At 43.0% G+C, this 24,153-nt stretch overlaps 1 protein-coding gene across 2 annotated transcripts in view; it reads left to right on the top strand.

The window, feature by feature from the left end:
- The window catches only part of TBC1D14 (TBC1 domain family member 14), a 156,696-nt gene that overhangs the window by 52,067 nt on the left and 80,476 nt on the right, over nucleotides 1–24,153 (top strand). For both annotated transcript variants that reach the window (XM_053567480.1, XM_053567481.1), the window contains exon 3: nucleotides 22,072–22,192. In XM_053567480.1, the coding sequence (XP_053423455.1) occupies nucleotides 22,072–22,192 (121 nt within the window). The remainder of the gene's footprint in view (nucleotides 1–22,071; nucleotides 22,193–24,153) is intronic.

Below are 24,153 nucleotides of genomic sequence, written 5' to 3'. Positions count from 1 at the left end.
CTGGTGTGACGTTACTGTAGGTTACCTTCTGTCACATACTCTTCTTTTGGAAGTTCCCTTTTATTCCTGGTTTTAAGGTTTTGTTAAAAAAACATGACTGATGCAGACTTTAAAAACAAGAAAGTCATAACCCAAACCAAAATTTAAATGCTCAGAATTGGCAGCACGAGAGAAAAGCTCTCTTCTGACTTAATGTTGTGGCAGTCTGAACGCCTCCGGAAAATTGTGCCAAAGAATTTAGAAAACATATACAATAAAAGTAAATACATATACACAGAGAGGAAAAAAACCAGCAAACTTCAGGTAACTATTTTGGATTGCAAACAAGGATAAATTTAACGTTCAAACAATCTGATAAAATAATCATTTGGAAACTGAAAAAAAAAAAAAAACATGACTGTTGCATTTTATCAAATGCTTTTTTCTATATCTCTTGATAGTTACGTTTTCTCCTTTATTTTGTTTATGTGGCAATAACATTGTTATTTTTCTAAGGTTAAAGTAACTTTGTGTTCTTAGACTAATCCTAACTTGTTCATAATGTTTACATTTATCACTGCTTTGGTTTGTTAATACTGTAATTTCTTTAGGACTGTTCTGTTTGTATTCATAAGAATATGGGCTATAATTTTCCTTTTGGTTTTGGTATCAGGACTATACCTTGTAAAATGGGTTGGGGAGTGTTCCTCTTTCTGTTTTCTCTCTCTCTCTTTTTTTTTTTTTTTTTTTTTGTAGAGACAGAGTCTCACTTTATGGCCCTCGGTAGAGTGCCATGGCATCACACGGCTCACAGCAACCTCCAACTCCTGGGCTTAAGCGATTCTCTTGCCTCAGCCTCCTGAGTAGCTGGGATTACAGGCGCCCGCCACAACGCCCAGCTTCTTTTTAATTGCAGTTCAGCCGAGGCCGGGCTTGAACCCGCCACCCTCGGTATATGGGGCCGGCACCTTTCCGACTGAGCCACAGGCGCTGCCCCCTCTTTCTGTTTTCTCAAAGATTTCCTATGAAATTTTTCTCTGGTGGTTAAGTTAATCTACTGGTGTGTTAAAACTCATAGGACTGTATACAAAAGAGTTAATGTGTGTGAATTAAAAAATAATAAAAAATTTTTGTAGGAGAATTTTAAAAATGTATTCACATACCCTCCCATACCTTCCTCCCCAACAAATTCCATGTCAGATAATTCTCAAAGGGACACCAAAAGTCCTGGTTGATAAATTTTGTTCTTAGTAAATAATACCAATAAATGTGTGTGTTGAATAACCTAGTACCCCCACCTGGGGGGTTGGGTGGGGAAGGGGAGGGCTAGTAAAAGGTCTGTTCTTTGTTCTTTGAGTTTGTGGATTATTTCCTCAAATGTTTGGAAGTCTTCTCCAATGAGGCCATTTGGACCTGGAGTTTCCTCTGTGAATTTTAAACTTGTGGACATAATTTTTTTCTTTTTGGTTGCGGTATAATATATGAAATAAACTTGAAGGTTGAGGAAGAATTTAGAGAGTTGTGGGAACATGGTGAAGAGGTCTGTATTGTAGGAGAACACTAGGTTTGAGGCTGCAGAAGGGGCCAGGGAGGGCTTTGACTTAGCCACTCTATCTCCCTCCCCCTTTACAGAGTGATTTCTCTGATCTTTAACCTCAGCTGCTGATGTGCTAGACCAAGAGATGGAAGTTTGACTCCTTGGGTAGTGTGGAATTGATGAACAGTTTTAAGTAGGACAGCAGGGTTAACCATTTGAAGGAATAAGTATAGTCAGAACAGTGGTTCTTTTTTTTTTTTTTTTTTGAGACAGCATCTCGTTAAAACAGATTTTTGGTACCATCCCATGAGTTCCTGACTCAGCAGGTCTGGGTGAGGCTCAAAGATTTGTATTTTTGTTGTTGTTGTTGTTGCAGTTTGGCCAGGGCTGGGTTCAAACCCACTACCCTCAGTATATGGGGCCGGTGCCAGACCCAGTGAGCCACAGGCACTGCCCTAAAGATTTGTATTTTTAGCCAGTTCTGAGGTGATGCTGCAGACACCCACCTTGAGCCCACAGGGTTAGCGTGTATTGGTTAGTTGGCCGCCTCCTGCTTGCGATTGTTGGCTGTCCTGGGAAGAGATTTTTGTCCGTTTTGTACACTGGTCCCTAGGGCCTGTTTAGGGCTGCTGTGCCAGACTAGGTCCTGCCATGCTGGATTGTCTTTTTTTTTCAAAATTAATATGTGTTTGCTTTATTAAAAAACAGTTCAGAGGGGTGGTGTCTGTGGCTGAGGGTGGCGAGTTCAAACCCGTCCCTGGCCAAACTGCAACAAAAAAATAGCCGGGCGTTGTGGTGGGCGCCTGTAGTCCCAGCTACTTGGGAGGCTGAAGCAGGAGAATTGCTTAAGCCCTAGAGTTGGAGGTTACTCTGAGCTGTGAGGCAACAGCACTGTACTGAGGGCAACATAGTGAGACTCTGTTTCAAAAAAAAGGGTGGCGCCTGTGGCTCAGTGAGTAGGGTGCCGGCCCCATATACCTAGGGTGGCGGGAGCCCCATATACCGAGGGTGGCGGGTTCGAACCCAGCCCCAGCCAAACTACAACAAAAAAATAGCCAGATGTTGTGGCGGGCGCCTGTGGTCCCAGCTACTCGGGAGGCTGAGGCAAGAGAATTGCTTAAGCCCAGGAACTGGAGGTTGCTGTGACATCATGGCACTCTACCCAGGGAGACAAAGTGAGACTGTCTCTAAAAAAAAAAAAAAAGAAGAAGAAGAAGGAAAACAATGCAGAAATTTGTAAAGTAAATATAAATATGTTCTCTCTGTTCTTTATTGCCTTCTTTCCCCAGAGATGGCTGTGACTGTGTCTTTCCATGGGCTTTTTTTCCCCCCCGGGCTTTGTTAGTGCGTTGCAAACAGGCAAGCACAGGGACTGATGGCCTGCTTATTTCAGGGCTTGTGTGGCCACTGTTAGAAAGAGGCCCTGGGCGAGGCTTGTGGAGGAGGATCATTTTCCTAAGGACTAATTGTTAGCATTACTGACTTATGTCAGCTCCAAGGGGAACCAACCAATGCTGCCTTCCTGGGAGTTTAGAATATGTCAGTTTTGCTGAACTTAAGGTTATTAGTTAGATCTGGTTTGTTGTTTTTATGGGGTTTTTTGTTTGTTTGAAACAGTATTTGAAGTTGTGAATGAGGGAGAACTCCAGAGTGATGGTTCTAAAGTCGGTATTTGGATGGGGATTCACACGACCATGTTTGTGACCCACCTACGTATCTGATCACTTTTTCACAGGGTGCTGTGTCTAGTGCACAGCCGATACTCATGAAGCATAGTGTAGGTGGCACTTTGTTCAAAATGTGATGCTGCTCTGCTCTAGGTCAGAAATCCTAGTAGGTTTTGTGACTAGTCGGTCGCGACGCCTGACCAGGAAACGTGTCCCAGGCCCAGGAACCTGGTCACTTAGGCTTTGCTTCCCAGACTTGGCCAGTGCTGCTCCCTCCCTGTGACTAGTAAGGAGCTGGCCCTGCCCGCCCCACCCCTGCCTTTCCAGCCCGTCTACTCCCGTCCTTCTTGCGCTTACCTCCCAGTCTTTGCGCAGCAGGTCTTGGAAGTGTACACATGGTGTCTCCTTGGGACTGTGGCTCCAGCTTGCCAGGAATGTGACGCAGGGAGAGTCAGTGCGTCTGTGGCCGGCCTTTCAGAGCTGTGTGGTCCTTCAGAGATGTGATGGCTGTCTCCTCTGCGCTCCTGTTCATGGACAGGTTTGTGCTTGCTGTCTTGTTTTCTTGCTTTTGTAAGTGGAGACTTAACTAGAGCAGGGTCTTTCCCATGTGTGTAAGTTTTAGTATGATTGGACACACTTGTTTCCTTGGGTATCTGTCATTGTAAAATGGACCCTTTATGTCCAGCCAGGGTCCACTAAGTGCCAGGAGCTCTCCGGGTCAGCGTTTATGTATGTGTGTGTCTTGTGTCCATTGCACTCCCTTGATGTGAATGTTCTCTGTTTTGGGGAATTAACTTTTTAGTTTGGGATGCTACGTGGGTAGCATTTTCTGAAAGAGGAAAGATTCCAAGTTATTTCTAGCTCTTAGGTACTTTGAATTGTGTGTAGAACTAGGACTTTTTAGTGCAATGACTGATCTTAGTAATAAAGCCTCACTGTCTTTTTTATTCACTTACTCACTTTGTGTTTTCCGTGGAGTAGGTAGAATGTTATTACATAGGAGGTTTGCTGTGACTGTGATGCTTTGTTTTTCATGTGTCTGTGACAGTTGAAGTAGGCTGCCCTCTATTCCCTTGTGTTTTCAAGGATACGTCAAAGGCCCAGTGTAAATAAATACATGTGGTGATTGCACATGGTGGGTTTTGGGAGGTGGAGATCTGGAAAATGTACTAGGAAATGGGATTTAAATAAATCATTCAAAAATTTGCCTTCTCTACCCTAAGTGAATGTTAGTATTCGTATGTCCCTTCAGGAGGAAATTTATTAACCTATGAGCCTCAATTTCCTATCCGTACGCTGGCATCTGTAATAGCCTTTCTTGTTGGGAGGAGCACGTAAAATACATATAGAAAAAGTGCCTGCTGCAGTGCTGGGCATCGGATAGATGACCTATAACAGGTAACTGTGATTCAGAAAATGGTGGAAGAAGTGACTCCCGTGCCAGGCAGTTCTGAGTGCTACATGGTTCAGTGTGTTTCTGATTGCTTTGGAGTCAGAAATTGCTAACAATTTCTATCACTGGGCAGCGCCTGTGGCTCAATGGAGTAGGGTGCCGGCCCCATATGCTGGAGGTGGTGGGTTCAAACCCAGCCCCGGCCAAAAACTGCAAAAAAAAAAAAAAAATTCTGTTACTGAGACAAAGCAGGGAGAGAGCAGGAAGCCCTAAATCATTCTTGAATTGCAAATAGGCCTTCGCATGTAGAGTGTCTTAAGGGAGGAGGAATTTGAGGCTTATTTCTTAAGACTGAGTGGCTTTGAGAAGGCCCTGATGAGTGTCTGTGGCTGGTGGAACCTGTTCCACTGGGTCTGGGAGGCTTGCATCCTGCCTCCAGCTGTCTTCTGCCTTTGACACAGGTGGCAGCCTTGGTTTCAGTTCTGTATCCCTTAATCTGGATGTCGCTGAGCAGGTCTTGCCAATCAAGGCTTCCTCTGTTTTATGTGCAGTAATAATTCTGATGACGTTTGTAGGAAAATTCCTTTAAAAAGCCTTCATTCAATCATTGTATTTTATACCAGAACTATTCTAGGCACTAGAGACGGCAGTAAATAGAAGGGACAGTAACCACCCTCAACTGGTGAAGGAGACAAATCAAATAACAAGTTGATATTGTTATCTATGACATCACCTGTGCCTATTGTAGGTCAAGTGCTTTGAAAAGCACTTAGCGGCAGGGCTCAGACCCAGCACCACATGATATTTTGCTGTTAGCCAATGGTTCAGATTGCTCCTGAAGTCACCTTCTTTTGTCTTCAGTAACTTCTCAGAGAAGTTAAGTTAGTGGTGGGCAAAAGCAACAACCCTACTCAACCTAAGAAGAAGAAGAAGAAAGGGATCCCATTCCTTGACAGACACTCCCCTGTCTGAGAACAGAGTGCTGGAACTTTGGAAATAAGTCCTTGCTGGAGGTTACTCACCTATAAGCCTGCAGCAACTGCTGGGACATGTCTTGGCGTCACATGCTAAAGAGTCGGGGTTGGATTTGTGACAATGTTAATGATGCTTGACCTTGAAGATCTCTGACTTACACCTAATTTGGTGTTCATAATTAATTTTTTTTTCCTTAAAGAGGACTCCCCAAATTGTATAATACAAGCTTTCAAGGGTCCCTCCAACCCTGGATCTACCCCTGTAAACAGATGGTGGAGATGCCGTAGTGGCAGAAGTAAGGCATGTGGGGGAGTGGAGGGACCGCATGGAACAGAGCTTCTCAGCCAGAGGCTGCTACTCAGCTCTGGCTCATTGTCTTGTAGAAGACAGGCCTAGTGTGGCCAGAACTTCCGTTATTTCAAGAGAAGGCAGAAACCTAGTTTTTTCTGTGATTTCTTGATTTTTAATAACATTCGATGAATCAGACTGAAGAACGCTGTGACACAGGCTATTGCTGTGTCATCTCTGTGCTGGCCCCTGCACACACCTGCAGAGCTGCCCTTTTATTGCCTAGAGCATGTGCATGATCCCACTAAACTCTCATGATGGCCCTAGGGAGCTATTAGGGCTGTCCCCATTTGCAGATGACCTGGGGGTGCTTGCTTGCCTAGGGCTGCCTCTCTAGAGGAGCAGAGCTGGCACGGGCTGGTCTCTGCTGGCCTCCACTGCTTCCGTTCTCGTCTGGATTCAGGAGAAACATGGATTATCTCCCAACTTCTGGCTTTCTTGAAGCAGACAGTGGCTGAGCAGCTTGTGCTGGGAATGCTGGGGTGGGGCCACGTTCAGGTTTGGGGTCTTCTCCCAGGAATGCCACAATTTCGCCTCCTTGGTTTGCTAGAAGTCAGTGATTCAGGAACAAGGGCAGCCATGGGAATGTGGTGGACAGCAAGTGAGCTGTTTTTGGTCACTAGGTTATCTTTGTCTTTTTGCCATTTTTCGTGTGTCCTCCACTCCTCACTGCTTTGCCCTTTCCTCGGAAAAATTTGGGAGTGGAACAGGTGTATGTTTGCATGGCACTGTCAGCCACATTGCTTGTGTGTGTTGCTCTTGAAGTAGTGGCCAGCCATTCTTCATGTGTGTTGGAAGGAAATTGGAGGAGCCTCTGGGCTGTATCTAGTTAAGCAGGCTCCATTTTTTTGCCTGCACTTGGCTGGGGAGGTCTGGGAGACCTGAGTTTGAGTCCCAGATGGGTGACCTTGAGAATTTACCTAAGTTCTAGGCCATTTTCTTTGGGTCACTATCACCAACCAGTCTCACATTGAAGTGGTGAGTGATATTTACAGTAAATTCCATGGGGCAGGAGCTCCATGCCTAGAATAGTGCCTGACTTAAAGTCAGTAGATATTTCAACAAATGGTGAGTGTTAGCTGGGTCCTAGCACTTTGGGAGCCTGAGGCTGGTGGGTGCTTGAGGTCGGGAGTCCAAGCCCAGCCTGAGGTAGAGCAACACTCTATACCAGTGGTTCTCAACCTTCCTAATGCCATGAACCTTTAATACAGTCCAAAGGGGTTGTGACCCACAGGTTGAGAACTGCTGCTCTATACTAAAACATGGTAGGTGCCTGTAGTCCCAGCTACTTGGGAGGCTGAGGCAAGAGAATCTCTTGAGCCCAAGAATTTAAGGTTGCTGTGAGCTATGATGCCCCAGGGTGCCAAGAGTGAGACTCTGTCTCAAAAAAAAAAAAAAGTGAATGTTTGGGTTGGGTTAATAAATATTTGAACAAATGTAGATGAAACTTGCCAACATAGTATACTATGCGATGATCTTTTTGTTTCTTTATTACTGGAGCTGTGGTCACAATTCCTCTTTTCCGAATGACTCAAGGTTCACATCTTGCTTTTGCCTGATAGTCTCAGGCATTGCTAGGAGAGGAATTTGGGTGGGTGATGGGGCAGTTCTTGCTGCATACCTGGGGAGAGAATGTGTCTTTTAGACTTGGTCTTAGCAAGTCAGGGAGTGCTGGCTTTTTTATGAGCTGGTTTTATCATCCCCTTGTTGTTGGGATATCTCAGCCCTCTTGAGGATGTCAAGCCCACATTGCTGCCTGGAAGTCTAACTTAGCCCTTGACTGTGGGCCAGTCTCAACTTGCTCCCAGGTTCTGAGGTTTTTAGGGACAGACGCTCCAAGTGCCACCTAGCAACTGAGCACAGTGCTGAGTGCAGGTCGGGGGTGGGAGGGTCATGTTGCTGCCCAGACAGAGCCTTCGTCTACAGCTGCCCAGACAGAACCTTCATCTGCAGCTGCCCAGACAGACCCTTTGTCTTCAGCTGCCCAGACAGACCCTTCATCTGCAGCTGCCCAGACAGAGCCTTTGTCTGCAGCTGCACTGTCAGCTGCCTTTCACCCACTTTATCTCAGTGTCTCCGTCTGGGTAGGTTGTGTTCCTCGAGCATCCTGGCTTCAGTGGCTCTAGGAGGTAGGTAATGGGGTGATACTGGTGATCTCCACTTACACCTGCACACACACACACAGAAGTATTGATGAACAATCTTTTAATGCTCTTTCCTAGAGTGCTTTCAACCTGCAGTCTTTCTCTTAACCCCTCAAGGTGGACACTTTCTTGGTTCTTACAGCATCCTCACATCTACCTCCATCCTCTAGTTCATTGTTGGAATTCCTGAGGACTAATGGAACTGAATTGAACATGCAGGCGCCAGGCCCTAGCCTTATTTATCATATTTAATACAGAAGAAGTGGCTGCCACAGGCAGAGTCCAGGTGCAGATTCGGCCCTGCCTGGCTCTTGGAAGCCTACGGGCCTACTTGGTTCTGCTTGGCTTGAATGCCTTTCCTTTAGTCCTTGCTGGACCTTCCTCCCGTCTAGGGGTGAAGGCCGTGCTCTTGCTCCCAGGTCCCAGCATGCTGCCACTGTTTTCCAGCAGAGTCTTGACCTCTAGAAACTGCCCAGTGTATGCAGGGCTCAGCAAAGAGCTCTATGGTCCCTTCTTTATAAGCCTCTGAGGATCTGTTTTTGAGGTATGACAGGCACCAGGATTCTATTTAAGCAGCTGCATAAACACATAGTTCTTTCTTCCAAGAAGCTTGAGTTTGTACCGTCGGGCATTACTCAGTGGTTTGGTTTTCTCTTTAGCCTTTGCTAGTTAAGGCCCGCTTCAGCGAACACAACAGGCACAGCCCAAATTTGCTCGGTATGTAGAGAAATCCTGTTCTTTTTGGGGGGTGTGATGAAGTTTTACTGATGTGAAGGAAGAGGGTGGAAGTAACAAAAGCGTTTCAATTTCTACTGGCAAAAATACCTAGTTTTGTATCAGCCTGTTTATTTTTTGTCAACTTTTTTCATGCAAATGTATCACCTATTGAAATGAATTTTAAAGACTATGAACTATTGGCTCTGTGCCCATAGAAAGGCAACTTTTCACCATATTCTGTCTTGTATTTCATTCAAAATTCACAAAGTACAAGACAGAATATGGTGAAAAGTTGCCTTTCTACCTTACGTCTTTTGCTTCCCGTGAGTAACCTATCCCAGAAGCAGTGAATATTACTAGCCTTTGTATTCTTGTGGAGAATTCTTACATTCTTCTGTGCCCGTACAAACAAACACAGATGCATTCATTACATGGCATATCTTATACTATTATGTATCTTACTTGCTTTTTTCCTTTAACAATAGTTCATAGTCTTTTTTTTTTGAGACAGAGTTTCACTGTGTTGCCCTCTGTAGAGTGCTGTGGTGTTGCCACTCACAGCAAACCTCCAAATCTTGGGCTTAAGTGATTCTCTTGCCTCAGCCTCCCAAGTAGCTGGGACTATAGGTGCCCGCCACAATGCCTGGTTGTTTTTTGTTGCAGTTGTCGTCGTCGTTTTGGCTGGCCTGGGCTGGGTTCAAACCCACCAGCTCAGTGTATGTGGCTGGCACTGTAACCACTGCACTATGGGCACTGAGCCAGTAGTTCATAGTCTTTTAAAAAATGCTCCTTCTCCTTAAAGCTGTATAGGAATGTGTCATAAACTCTTGGGTTGTTTCAGACTTTATATGACATTAAAAAAATACGTTTGATGCCAGCCAACATATCATTTGAACATATTTACACATTTCAAGTGCTCAGTATGCCCCTAGTGGCTAGTGGCTCCCATATTGGACAGCACAGGGCCAGGCTTTTGTCAGAGGGTGAGGGGCGCTGGGATCTCAAGGTTTGCTGTTTACTCATTCAGCCTCGGCCTCCATTGGCTCTTTTTAGATGTTGATCTTCCGTCTATTTCCTGCCTAATGGGGTGCACTGGACAAGGCTGTGAAAATAAAGAGCCTGGTAACCTAGAGTGTGGAGGAGGCTGGAGCGGTCTGAACCCGTGCACTTGCATTCCTTACTGTTCTTGTTGGGGACCAGGATCCTGAAGGTCCTTTTGTCCCAGTTAAATATGTCAGTGGGTGATTTTCTTGCACCTCTTTCTGATGATGCCATGCCCTTGTGGTCTGCCACTCTGCAGTGTCCCTCTGAGCCTCTGGCTTTGCAGAAGAGCTGGCAGGCAGAAACTGACTTGCCATTGTGTTTAACCTGACTTTGTCACTGGTGTCCTGGATCTTTCCTCAGAGTTGTTACCTATTCAGATGAGTGCTTGTCAAGCCATTGGGTAAAAGCCACAGTGAAATGCTGGTTCCTTTTTCTGCTTGAATAGAAATTTTTATGCCCCTCTCAGCCTATTAGAATCAGTCTTTTCCCTGTAGTTGGGTGTGACTTAATATTGACAGCCGCAAGTGCTTCAACATGATTTTAAAATGTGCTTTATGGACAGATTCTGGTGTGGCCACCTTTCTTGGAAGCTCACCATTGTTGTAAACTCACCATAGAGGTTCTTCTCCTCAAACCTCTATGTCTTTAAGGTACAGAGCACTGGCTCAGCTGAAGGGGCAGAAGTGAGGATAGTCTCTCTCTGCTCTCTCGCGGCTCAGTCTGCAGTGGTGGGGGCTGCTGCTCTTCCTGGGCCACGTATGTCCAGCCTGGCTGAGCCCCTTCATTCACTACCTTTATCCGTCGAAGGCCACAGCGCCTTTTTACTTATAGTGACTTGTTTTGGAGTAGAGGTTCAACTTCTTATCCACAAAAAAGTAACGTATCCAAGATGATTTTTATGAACCTTCCCAAACTCCTGGCCTATTACATGAGCTTAAGCTTTTAAAATGAAAAATAATCATACAGCTATGATTTTTGATACATTAAAATTTATCTGCACACTTTTATTCCTTATGTTGCATTAGCTGACGCCTAAAAACCAAGGTTTCTGTCCTCTTAGTCATTCTCTGGCTGGCCCCTGCCTTGGTGCATAGCACCACTATTTGTGCCCAGCCTCACGAATCACAAATCTGGGAGCCAGTCACACAGACTTCTTTTCACATATCACCCACATTGCTTCTGTGCAATTCTTGGATCCATTCCTTAGCCAGCGGTTCTCACCCATCTGCATTAAAGGGCTGCGGCATTAGGAAGGCTGAGAACCACTGCCTTAGACTCCCTGTATCCTATCCCTTCAGGGTAAGGAGGTGTGCCCTTGATCCTGGGGCCTTCTCTTTCCTGGTTGCATTTTTCTTAACTTCATGCCTTGCCATTTCTCTTCCTCAAAGAGAGACAACTCTCCTTTTTAGCAAAATGTACACTGTTAGGGAACCCAGGTTCTGCATGCCCAAGAACTGGTTTTAATTGCATAAGTCCTTCACTGATGGTGAAACCTTAGATGTTAAATGAGTTGGATCTGGAGATAGCTCAAAGTTCATTTCTTCTTCTTCTTTTTTTTTTTTGATACAGAGCCTTAAGCTGTCACCCTGGGTAGAGGGCTGTGGCATCACAGCTCACAGCAACCTCAAACTCCTGGGCTTAAGCCATTCTCCTTAAGTAGCTGGGACTACAGGCGCCTGCCACAACTCCTGGCTATTTTTTTGGTTGCAGCCATCATTGTTTGGTGGGCTCGGGCTGGATTTGAACCTGCCAGCTCAGGTGTATGTGGCTGGCATCTTAGCTGCTTGAGCCACAGGTGGCGAGCCAAGTTCATTTCTTTTTGCTTTCAATTGGCTTTCAATCATCTTAGTTTGAAGTTTTTTTTTTTTTTTAATTTAATTTTTTTTGCCTCTGCCTCTGCCTCGTTGTTGACTCTCACTTTGTGGCCCTTGGTAGAGTGCTATGGCATCATAGCTCACAGCAACCTCTAACTCTTGGGCTTAAGCGATTCTCTTGTCTCAGCCTCCCAAGTAGCTGGGACTACAGATGCCTGCCACAACGCCCGGCTTTTTTTTTTTTTTTTGTAGAGACAGGGGGGTCTCATTCTGGCTCAGGCTGGTCTCAAACCTCTGAGCTCAGGGCAATCCACGCACCTCGAACCCCCAGAGTGCTAGAATTACAGGCGTGACCCACCATGCCCGGCCCAAAGTTCATTTAGAAGTTGCCTTGGGCTATGAAACCATTTCTGAAATGATTGAATTATTACCCAACAGAAAAGCAAGGACGGAAACAGTGAAACTTTTCATTTTTTTTGTAACTTTATTTTGATTTAATTTCAAACTTACTGAAAACTTGGAAAAAACAAAAATAAAACAAGGTGTAAATTACTCAGATTTACCAACTGTTTACATTTTGTTCCATTTTTTTCTCTTTATATATACACATGCACTTTTTTTTTTTTTTAATTGTTGGGGATTCATTGAGGGTACAATAAGCCAGGTTACACTGATTGCAATTGTTAGGTAAAGTCCCTCTTGCAATCATGTCTTGCCCCCATAAAGTGTGACACACACCAAGGCCCCACCCACCTCCCTCCTTCCCTCTTTCTGTTCCCCCCCCATAACCATAATTGTCATTAATTGTCCTCATATCAAAATTGAGTACATAGGATTCATGCTTCTCCATTCTTGTGATGCTTTACTAAGAATAATGTCTTCCATGTCCATCCAGGTTAATACGAAGGATGTAAAGTCTCCATTTTTTTTAATGGCTGAATAGTATTCCATGGTATACATATACCACAGCTTGTTAATCCATTCCTGGGTTGGTGGGCATTTAGGCTGTTCCCACATTATGGCGATTGTAAATTGAGCTGCAATAAACAGTCTAGTACAAGTGTCCTTATGATAAAAGGATTTCTTTCCTTCTGGGTAGATGCCCAGTAATGGGATTGCAGGATCAAATGGGAGGTCTAGCTTGAGTGCTTTGAGGTTTCTCCATACTTCCTTCCAGAAAGGTTGTACTAGTTTGCAGTCCCACCAGCAGTGTAAAAGTGTTCCCTTCTCTCCACATCCACGCCAGCATCTGCAGTTTTGAGATTTTGTGATGTGGGCCATTCTCACTGGGGTTAGATGATATCTCAGGGTTGTTTTGATTTGCATTTCTCTAATATATAGAGATGATGAACATTTTTTCATGTGTTTGTTATCCATTCGTCTGTCGTCTTTAGAGAAAGTTCTATTCATGTCTCTTGCCCATTGATATAAGGGATTGTTGGCTTTTTTCATGTGGATTAATTTGAGTTCTCTATAGATCTAGTTATCAAGCTTTTGTCTGATTGAAAATATGCAAATATCCTTTCCCATTGTGTAGGTTGTCTCTTTGCTTTGGTTATTGTCTCCTTAGCTGTACAGAAGCTTTTCAGTTTAATGAAGTCCCATTTGTTTATTTTTGTTGTTGTTGCAATTGCCAAGGCAGTCTTCTTCATGAAGTCTTTCCCCAGGCCAATATCTTCCAGTGTTTTTCCTATGCTTTCTTTGAGGATTTTTATTGTTTCATGCCTTAAATTTAAGTCCTTTATCCATCTTGAATCAATTTTTGTGAGTGTCCAGTTTCAGTCTTTTACATGTAGACATCCAGTTCTCCCAACACCATTTATTGAATAGGGAGTCTTTCCCCCAAGGTATGTTCTTCTTTGGTTTATCAAAGATTAGGTGGTTGTAAAATGTTAGTTTCATTTCTTGGTTTTCAATTCGATTCCAAGTGTCTATGTCTCTGTTTTTGTGCCAGTACCATGCTGTCTTGAGCACTATGGCTTTGTAGTACAGACTAAAATCTGGTATGCTGATGCCCCCAGCTTTATTTTTGTTACAGAGAACTGCCTTAGCTATACGGGGTTTTTTCCGGTTCCATACAAAACGCAGAATCATTTTTTCCAAATCTTGAAAGTACGATGTTGGTATTTTGATAGGAATGGCATTGAATAGGTAGATTGCTTTGGGAAGTATAGACATTTTAACAATGTTGATTCTTCCCATCCATGAGCATGGTATGTTCTTCCATTTGTTAATATCCTCTGCTATTTCCTTTCTGAGGATTTCATAGTTTTCTTTATAGAGGTCCTTCACCTCCTTCGTTAGGTATATTCCTAGGTATTTCATTTTCTTTGAGACTATGGTGAAGGGAGTTGTGTCCTTAATTAGCTTCTCATCTTGACTGTTATTGGTGTACACAAAGGCTACTGACTTGTGGACATTGATTTTATATCCTGAAACATCACTGTATTTTTTGATGACTCCTAGGAGTCTTGTGGTTGAGTCTTTGGGGTTCTCTAAGTATAAGATCATGTCGTCAGCAAAGAGGGAGAGTTTGACCTCCTCTGCTCCATTTGAATTCCCTTTATTTCCTTGTCTTGCCTAATTGTATTGGCTAGAACTTCCAGCACTACGTTGAATAGTAAAGGTGACAGAGGACAACCTTGTCTGGTTCCAGTTCTAAGAGGAAAAGCTTTGAGTTTTACTCCATTCAGTAAAATATTGGCTGTGGGTTTGTCATAGATAGCTTCAATCAGTTTTAGAAATGTGCCACCTATGCCTATACTCTTCAGTGTTCTAATTAGAAAAGGATGCTGGATTTTATCAAATGCTTTTTCTGCATCTATTGAGAGGATCATGTGATCTTTATTTTTGCCTCTGTTAATATGGTGGATAACGTTTATAGACTTGTGTATGTTAAACCAGCCTTGCATCCCTGGGATGAAGCCTACTTGATCATGATGAATGACTTTTGATGATAAGCTGTAATCTATTGGCTAGGATTTTGTTGAGAATTTTTGCATCTATGTTCATGAGTGAGATTGGTCTGAAATTCTCCTTTTTGTTTGGGTCTTTTCCTGGTTTTGGTATCAGGGTAATGTTTGCTTCATAGAATGTGTTGGGGAAGATTCCTTCTTCCTCAATTTTTTGGAATAATTTCTGCAGTACAGGAATAAGCTCTTCCTTGAAGGTTTGATAGAATTCTGGAGTGAAGCCATCTGGACCAGGGCATTTTTTGGTTGGAAGCTTTTTTATTGTTTCTTTGATCTCAGTGCTTGAAATTGGTCTGTTCAGGAGCTCTATTTCTTCCTGGCTGAGTCTAGGAAGAGGGTGTGATTCCAAATATTGATCCATTTCTTTCACATTGTCAAATTTCTGGGCATAGAGTTTCTGGTAGTATTCAGAGATGATCTCTTGTATCTCTGTGGGATCAGTTGTTATTTCCCCTTTATCATTTCTGATTGAGGTTACTAGAGATTTTACTTTTCTATTCCTCGTTAGTCTGGCCAATGGTTTATCTATTTTATTTATTTTTTCAAAAAACCAACTCCTTGTTTCATTAATTTTCTGAATGATTCTTTTGTTTTCAATTTCATTGATCTCTGATTTGATTTTGGATATTTCTTTTCTTCTACTGAGTTTAGGCTTAGATTGTTCTTCTTTTTCCAATTCCATAAGATCTCTGGTGAGATTGTTGATGTGCTCTCTTTCTGTTTTTCGAATGTAGGCATCTAAAGCGATGAATTTTCCTCTCAAAACTGCTTTTGCAGTATCCCACAGGTTTTGGTAGCTTGTGTCTTCATTGTTGTTATGCTCAAGGAAGTTAATGATTTCCTGTTTTATTTCTTCCTGCACCCATCTGTTATTCAACAGAAGATTGTTTAGTTTCCATGCCTTTGGGTGGGGTCGAGCATTTTTGTTAGAATTGAGTTCCACCTTTAGTGCCTTATGGTCTGAGAAGATACAAGGTAAAATTTCAATTCTTTTGATTCTGTTGATATTTGTTTTGTGTCCCAGGATATGATCAATTTTGGAGAATGTTCCATGGGGTGATGAGAAGAATGTATGTTCTTTATCTTTGGGATGGAGTGTTCTATATGCGTCTATCAAGCACAGTTGTTCTAGGGTCTCATTTAAGTCTCTTATATCCTTGTTTAATTTGTGTTTAGAGGATCTGTCCAGCTCTGTAAGAGGTGTGTTAAAGTCCCCTATTATGATGGTATTATCAGATATCATATTGCTCAGACTGAGTAAGGTCTGCTTCAAGAATCTGGGAGCATTTAAATTGGGTGCATAGATATTTAGAATTGTAATGTCTTCTTGTATTTTTCCCTTGTCCAATATAAAGTGACCGTCTTTGTCTTTTTTGACTTTAGTTGAGTTAAATCCACATGTATCTGAAAATAAGATTGCAACTCCTCTTTTCTTCTGAATTCCATTTGCCTGAAAAATTGTCTTCCAACCCTTGACTCGGAGCTTTAATTTGTCTTTTGAAGCCAGGTGTGTTTCTTGCAGATGGGTTGTGTTTTTTAATCCAGTCAGCCAATCTATGTCTCTTCAGTGGGGAATTCAAGCCATTAACATTTATTGAGATAATTGATAAGTGTGGTAGTATTCTATTTGTCTTATTTGGTGAGAGTCCATTGCTTAGTTTTATCTTTTGCATCAGTGTGGAGGTTAGGTTCTGTCCTTTGATTTCTGAGTTCTTACTTTGCTGCTGATCCATTGTGGTGGTCAGTGTGCAGAACAGGTTGAAGTATTTCCTGTAGAGCTGGTCTTGTTGTGGCGAATTTCCTCAATGTTTGTATATCCGTAAATGATTTGATTTCTCCGTCAGTTTTGAAGCTTAGCTTAGCAGGGTACAGAATTCTGGGCTGGAAATTGTTCTGTTTAAGTAGATTAAAGGCAGATGACCATTGTCTTCTTGCTTGGAAAGTTTAATTAGAGAAGTCTGCGGTCACTCTGATGGATTTGCCCCTGTAGGTCAACTGGCGCTTACTCCTGGCAGCTTGCAGAATCTTTTCTTTTGTCTTGACTTTGGACAGGTTCATCACAATGTGTCTTGGAGAAACTCAGTTAGAGTTGAGGCGACCTGGGGTCCGATAGCCCTCTGAAAGCAGTGTGTCAGAATCTTTGGTGATATTTGGGAAATTTTCTTTTATAATATTCTCTAGTATGGTTTCCATTCCTCTGGGGCATTCTTCTTCCCCTTCTGGAATTCCTGTAACTCGTATGTTGGAACGCTTCATAAAGTCCCATAATTCTGACAGTGAACGTTCTGCTTTCTCTCTCTTCCTTTCTGCCTCTTTTATTATCTGAGTTATCTCAAAAACTTTGTCTTCTACCTCTGAAATTCTTTCTTCTGCATGGTCTAACCTGTTGCTGATACTTTCCATTGCATCTTTAAGTTCCCTGATTGACTGTTTCATTTCCTTCAGCTCTGCTATATCCTTTTTATATTCTTCATATCGTTCATCTCTGATTTGATTCTGTTTTTGGATTTCCTTTTGGTTATTTTCCACTTTATTAGCAGTTTCCTTCATTGTTTCCATCATTTCTTTCATTGTTTTCAACATGTGTATTCTAAATTCCCTTTCTGTCATTCCTAACATTTCTGTATAGGTGGAATCCTCTACAGTAGCTACCTCATGGTCCCTTGGTGGGGTTGTTCTGGACTGGTTCTTCATGTTGCCTGGAGTTTTCTGCTGATTCTTCCTCATGGGTGATTTCTTTTATCTGTTTCCTTGCCCTAATTTTCCTTTCTCTTCCTCTTGCTCTTTAAGTTCTCGTGCCTGTGGACTAAGGGTTACAGGACCAGAAGGGTGAGAAGGTTTAAGAGCAAAAAAGGGATGAAAGAAAGGAGGACCAAGTGATAAGAAAAAAAAAAAAGGAAAATAGAGAAAGGAGAGGGGGTGGGTAAAAGGAATATTGACAAAAAGAGGAGAGGCACAGAAAGAGGGAGACAGAGCAATATAGGTGTACAGTAGGGTACTTTGATACAACCTTAAAAAAAAAACAAACCACCTTCTGGGGGTGCCCAGTGGGGTGGTTCCCTTGAGGTCAGCAGCTTTTTGCTAACCTGATCAGACACAGTACCCCACCTCCACCAAGTAGAGAGGAAAGACAAAAATGCTGTAAATCAAACCAAAACAAGCAAACAGATAACTTTACGGGATAAAATTGGCTGGAAAAACCAAATAATAGCGGTAGAAACACTAACAAAAATGAAGTTCTAATTATTGAAATAGGCAGCAATGGGCAATTATAATTAAACTAGAGAAATTGAGAAAGAAAAAGGATCTGTATGGAAAAGGTTGAACTTAAAAAACAAAACAACAATCCACAACATTAAAATAAACAAAAAAAAAAAAACAACCAAACCAAAAAAAAAAAAAACACAACCAAAAACAAAGCCGTATGTATATGTTATTGAATATTGTCTGGGCAACACGTGGTCTTCTGGGGTATGAGACGTTAATCACAGTTCTGATACGACTGGAGGCTGCTAGTTTCTCAAACCCCAGCAGTTAGACACCCTAAATCTCTCTTCAGCCCACTTAAAAGGCACTTTGAACTTGTTCACTTACTGAGCAGAAGCTTTCTCAGGGAAGTGCTTGTTGCTGGAATCACTGCTGAAGTGGCTATCCACTTACCATGTGTGTCAAAACTGGTCTCCCTCTGCCCCTGAGGGTTAGGGCTGCAAGGCGGCTCAGACCCTGCCCTTAGGCTACTTGGTCACTGGGTTACCAGCTCCCACCCAATGACCCTGAGGGCGGAGCTTGCCGGGGGAGATCACTCACAATGTCTGCCTGTGACCCAGAGGCAAACACTATTAGCTCCGTCTGGCTCAGCGGCTCAGACTGGGGCCCTAGACAGAGGCCAAAGTTCTCCGCACTCCCGCTCAGGCTCTCCCCAAGGCAGTTCAGCTGAGTGCCAAGTCCAAAGACACCAAAACAGTTCACAGGTAAGGCCTTTCTGGTTTGCAGTCTCGCTGCTACTGAACTTACAGTTGCGGGCGGGCTTAGATGGATTGAACACACGCGACCACTTGCCGGTTTTCCACTGTTTTAGTCCTCCTCTTGGGGTCTAGAAGTCTCTCACTGACTCCCTGTATCCTCTCAGGGGTGATGATAGGCAGATCCCACCAGCCAGAGATGCCTGGAGTCCTATATTCCCAGACTCAACGGTGCCCAGATGCAAGGAAGCTGTTACTCGGCTGCCATCTTGCTCCACCTTCAGTCCATGCACATTTTTTTTTAACAATTAGAAGAGTAGGGCGGTGCCTGTGGCTCAGTCGGTAAGGCCTCGGCCCCATATACCGAGGGTGGCGGGTTCAAACCCGGCCCTGGCTGAATTGCAACCAAAAAAATAGCCAGGCGTTGTGGCGGTCGCCTGTAGTCCCAGCTACTTGGGAGACTGAGGCAAGAGAATCACTTAAGCCCAGGAGTTGGAGGTTGCTGTGAGCTGTGTGATGCCATGGCACTCTACTGAGGGCCATAAAGTGAGACTCTGTCTCTGTATAAAAAAAAAAAAAACAATTAGAAGAGTAAAGTAAATTGGTGATACCATGTCTGTTTACCTCTAAATTTATCAGCGTATTTCTTTGAGAGTACAAGAAACCAGGTTATCACCGTATTTCTTAAGAACAAGGACATTCTTTTAGGTATAACCATAGTACAGTTATCAAAATCAGGACATGTAATATTAATCCAGTGCTGTTTTCAGATGCACAGTGTATAATCAAACTTTGTCGTCTCCCAATAGCCTTTCTTCCCCATGGTGCAGAGTGGTAGCACAGAATTATGCATTGCATTTAAATGTCGGGTCTTTTTTCTCTCCTTTCAATCAAGAATAATTCCTTAGCCTTTGTTGTTCATGATGTTGACACTTTCCCCCTTCTTTTTTGTTTTTTTAGAGACAGAGTCTCAGTTTATCGCCCTTGGTAGAGTGCCATTGCGCCACAGCTCACCACAACCTCCAACTCCTAGGCTTAGGTGATTCTCTTATCTCAGCCTCCCGAGTAGCTGGGACTACAGGCGCCCGCCACAACGCCTGGCTGTTTTTTGTTGCAGTTTGGCCAGGGCTGGGTTCATACCTGCCACCCTCGGTATATGGGGCTGGCGCTCTACCCACTGAGCCACAGCCTCCACCCGATGTTGACACTTTCAAAGAGTAAAAAGACATTTTATGGATTATTCCTCAGTTTGTGGGTATCTGCTTTTTCTCATGGTTAGATTCGGGTGATGTGTTCTTGGGCTGCCAGTGCCATCAGTCTGGGGTGGTGCTCTCTGTGTGACATCCAGGGGTCCTGTGCTATCTGTCCTGATATGGGTGATGTTGGCTTTGATCACTTGGCCGAGGTGGTATCCCCAGCTTCCTCTAGAGCAGCAGTTCTCAACCTGTGAGTTGCGACCCATAGGAACTGTATTAAAGGGTCGCGGCATTAGGAAGGTTGAGAACCACTGCTCTAGTGTAAAAGTAACTATTTTTGCTTTTGTAATGAATAAGTAATTTGTAGGGGATACTTTTTTCTTTTTCTTTCTTTTTGAGACAGTGTCTCTCTGTTGCCCTAGGTAGAGTGCTGTGACACCATAGTTCATAGCAACCTCAAACTCTTGGGCTCAAGCAATTCTCTTGCTTCAGCCTCCCTTGTAGCTGGGACTACAGGTGCCTGCCACAACGCCCAGCTAATTTTTTTCGTTTTTTTTCTTTCCTATTTTTAGTAGACACACATCCCTACTCTTGTTCAAGCTGGTCTTGAATTTGTGAGCTCAAGCAATCTACCCACATGGGCGCTTCAGAGTGCTAGGATTACAGGAGTGAGCCATGGAGCTCAGCCTGTAGGGGATACGATACTTTTTTTTTTTTTTTTGTAGAGACAGAGTTTCACTTTATTGCCCTCGGTAGAGTGCCGTGGCATCACACAGCTCACAGTAACCTCCAACTCCTGGGCTTAGGCGATTCTCCTGCCTCAGCCTCCCTAGTAGCTGGGACTACAGGTGCCTGCCACAACTCCTGGCTTTTTTTTGTTGCAGTTTGGCCGGGGCTGGGTTTGAACCCGCCACCCTCAGCATATGGGGCTGGCGCCCTGCTCACTGAGCCACAGGCGCCGCCCTGTAGGGGATACTTTTAAACTATGTAACAATCCAGTTCCTCATCCAGCTTTCACCCACTAGTTTAAACATCCATTGATCATTTGCTATTTATATTAGTTCTTCTGTACTAACTTGATGGCATGTAAAGAGCTTCCCCTTCCTCCATTTATTATATGTGGGTTAGTGGATTTCTGTTTTATTCAGTGGGTTATAATTCATAGTTCTCATTATTTATTTCAATGATGAAAGTGTCCCAGATTTGGCCAATGGCAGTCTTTGGAGATGGCTGCTGTTTCCCTTTGACACATCCTCATTTTTCTTTGAGCACTTTCTTTGTACAGCAAATGCTATGGGCTCATCTTAAATTATTTTAGTAAGCCCTGGAAACCATTTGTTTATAATGAATTCACCAACGCATTTGAAACATAGTTTATTTTGGTTTATTTTCTATTACTGGTTGGGGATTATTTGTGTTATTTGGAGCTTTTCTTTACATGTTCTTGGGAGAGAAAACCTTGTGACCATCTCAGAGTGACTTTCTTTTTATAATATATGAATTCTCTTTCTAAATAGATAATACAGATTTACCTTATAGATAATTTAAGCTAGTGGTTAACTATTAAAGTTGATGTTAAACACTGATTATGTGCCTGAAATTTTAATTAATTTGTATAACAACTTTGTGAGCATGGGTGGCGTCCCCTTGTCGAAGATAGGAAACTAAGGCTAAGAGAGGTTAATGTACTGTCCAAAGTCACACAGCTCGTGAATGGTTGCACCAGGGTTTCATTTTAGTTTAGTTTGACTTTCTTTTTCTGTTTTTTAGAAACAGAGTTTCACTTTGGCACCCTCAGTAGAGTGCTGTGGCATCATAGCTCACAGCAACCTCTTTCGCCTAACCTCTTGGGCTTAGGCGATTCTTTTGCCTCAGCCTCCTGAGTAGCTGGGACCACAGGTACCCACTACAATGCCCAGCTATTTTTTGTTGCAGTTTGGCCGGAGCTGGGTTTGAACCCTCCACCCTCAGCATATGGCACATAGGGCCTGCGCCCCACTCACTGAACCACAGGCGCCACCCTAGTCTGACTTTCATAGCTCACTTTTCCTGATATACGTTATGATATAACATATTTCCATATTCTAAATTGTAGAATTTGTACACATAACGGTTTAATAATGAAGTATTTATTTCTGGTTTAAAGTCTTATGCTGCATAATTATGTATCTGTGAAAATCAAGTCTGAAGAATTAAAGTATGTGGTTCATCACATTGTTCCTCTTGAAGGAAAGTTTACTTGTTTTCATTAGAGTGATTTGGCTGTCCTAATGTTTCTTTAAATACCCAGAAATTCCCTAACCCTTTTATTTTCTTTCTATAGGAATTTGCTTGCTAGAAAACAAAATGCAAGACTTGACAAACAAAATGATTTGGGATGGAAATTATTTGGAAAAGTACCTCTTCGTGAGAATGCTCAGAAAGATTCAAAGAAAATACAAAAGGTATATAAGATATAAAAACACAAAAATATACTGTTGTATATAAACAGCCTATATTTATGAACCTTGCAAAATGACCATTATTAAGGCTTTGAAATCAGAAAAGTCTCTGTATTACTTGCATGCCAACTTCCTAAAACTTAAATCTGTATTCAGAATGTAGATGAATTTAACCTTTTTCATTTTTCATAGCTTGTAACATGCACATAGGAAAGTTCAATTGTTAGAGCTGGCCTTTAGATATTTATAACTTGATTAAATTTCATCAGTTTTTCCATAGTAGTTGCAAACGTGTTTATTGTCAAATTTTTATTAATTATATTTGATACTAACGCTTTCTCCCATGGTTTTCTTGGACTGGAAGGCCAGGGCTGCCATTCACCCAGGCTCTCCTAGGACACCTCCCCCTTACTTACTCTGAAGTTGCCCACTTTTGGGGGGAAAGTGGAATGGGGTTGAGGATCAGGCTATGCCAGTATTTTTCGATCTTTTTTTATCCCATGACACACTTGAACATATAGGTAAACTTCTTTGGCACACTTAAATTATGTTGATCAAAAAAAAAAAAAAGTAACAAAATAACATACTTATTGTGCTTTGAACTTCTTTTGAAAATAATTAACTATCTTTAAAGTCTGAGGCACACCTAAGATCCTTTCACAGCACACTGGTTGAAAATCACTGGCCTATGCCTATGATATTACCACACTGGCTCCCTTGCTCTGGGCAGTGGGAGCAATGCCAGCAGCAGGAGGCACACGTTATCTTTGCGAGGAGGGGGTGCTCGCGCACAGACGAAGCCAGGCCATGGCCTTGCTAGCCTTGATTGTTACCACATGCAGCTTCTAGTCCGAGTCCCAGCCATCGTGCCATCCTGACAGCCTGCTGTTTGCATCATCATCCCCCAGCAGCCTTAACCCCCCAACTTCAGTTTTATATTCATTGACAATTGTTCAGAAAACACTTTGAGGACTTACTAAGTGGTGGGCCTCATGGTTGGCCCTGGGTTTGGAGAAGGGACACAGTATGTGTGCCCAAGAGCACCCTTCTGGGAACGATTCCAGTGCGAGGAAGGGGGTGGGGCTTTCTCACAAGGTGGCACAGACAACCGAGTTCAAAGGTATGAATGACAGAGAGTTAATTGTCCTCTGGGGGGATCATGTACTGAGTGATTACTGTGTGCTGGTTTTAAATGATTCAGCATTTGTATTTCTAGTTGATTTAAAACTCACACCAACCTTTTGAGGAAGATACGATTATTATTCTCAGTTTACCAGAGAACTGAGACACAGAAGCTGAGTGACTTGTGCAGGGTCACAGAGTTAGTAAATGACAGACCTGGGATGTAGTCCCGGACAGGACCAGTTAGTTGGAACAGGGTGCAGCATGAGCCCAGGAGTCTGAGTCTACGGAGCAGCAGGAGGAAGCTGGACATGGGGCCTGTGTGCTGTGCTTCCCTGGAAGCCTGCCTCTAACCTGAAGGCTGCGTGGAGCTTCCAAGTGTTTTACTTAGATGAGGAGTGATAATCACACTTGGCAAAAGTGTGATTCTTGGACTAGTCTAGGTGAGAGAAAGTGGGGTCTGGCTTGTTGCTTCTGTGATCTTGTGGGGTTGCAGAGGGTGCCCCATTGAGTACTAAACAGACTTGCATCTGTTAGACGTGGGGTACAGTGTGGGGTGGTAAGGCAAGGAGCACAGAGTTGAGACTCCTGGCCTGGGCAACAAGGTGTGTTCCCACATGCTGTGTTTTTCATGCCTCAGCAAATTAAATTTGTTTTGAGTGTTGTCTACCATTCGGTATGGTAATTGTCTAGACCCAGGGAACTCACTAAGTATATCAATGTTGGAATTTATTTTTGTAGTTCTTACATTTTGAACTTGAATCTGTTATTGTGTAGGCTTACTAAAAAATAGCATATAATTAAAATATAAATTTGTATGCAAATCCTAGCTATAAATTTCT

This window comes from Nycticebus coucang, chromosome 17, assembly GCF_027406575.1.
Source record: "Nycticebus coucang isolate mNycCou1 chromosome 17, mNycCou1.pri, whole genome shotgun sequence".
NCBI classification, from domain to species: Eukaryota; Metazoa; Chordata; class Mammalia; order Primates; family Lorisidae; genus Nycticebus; species Nycticebus coucang.
The sequence above is the reverse complement of the archived record's forward strand: the minus strand, read 5'-3'. Positions and strand labels throughout refer to the sequence as shown.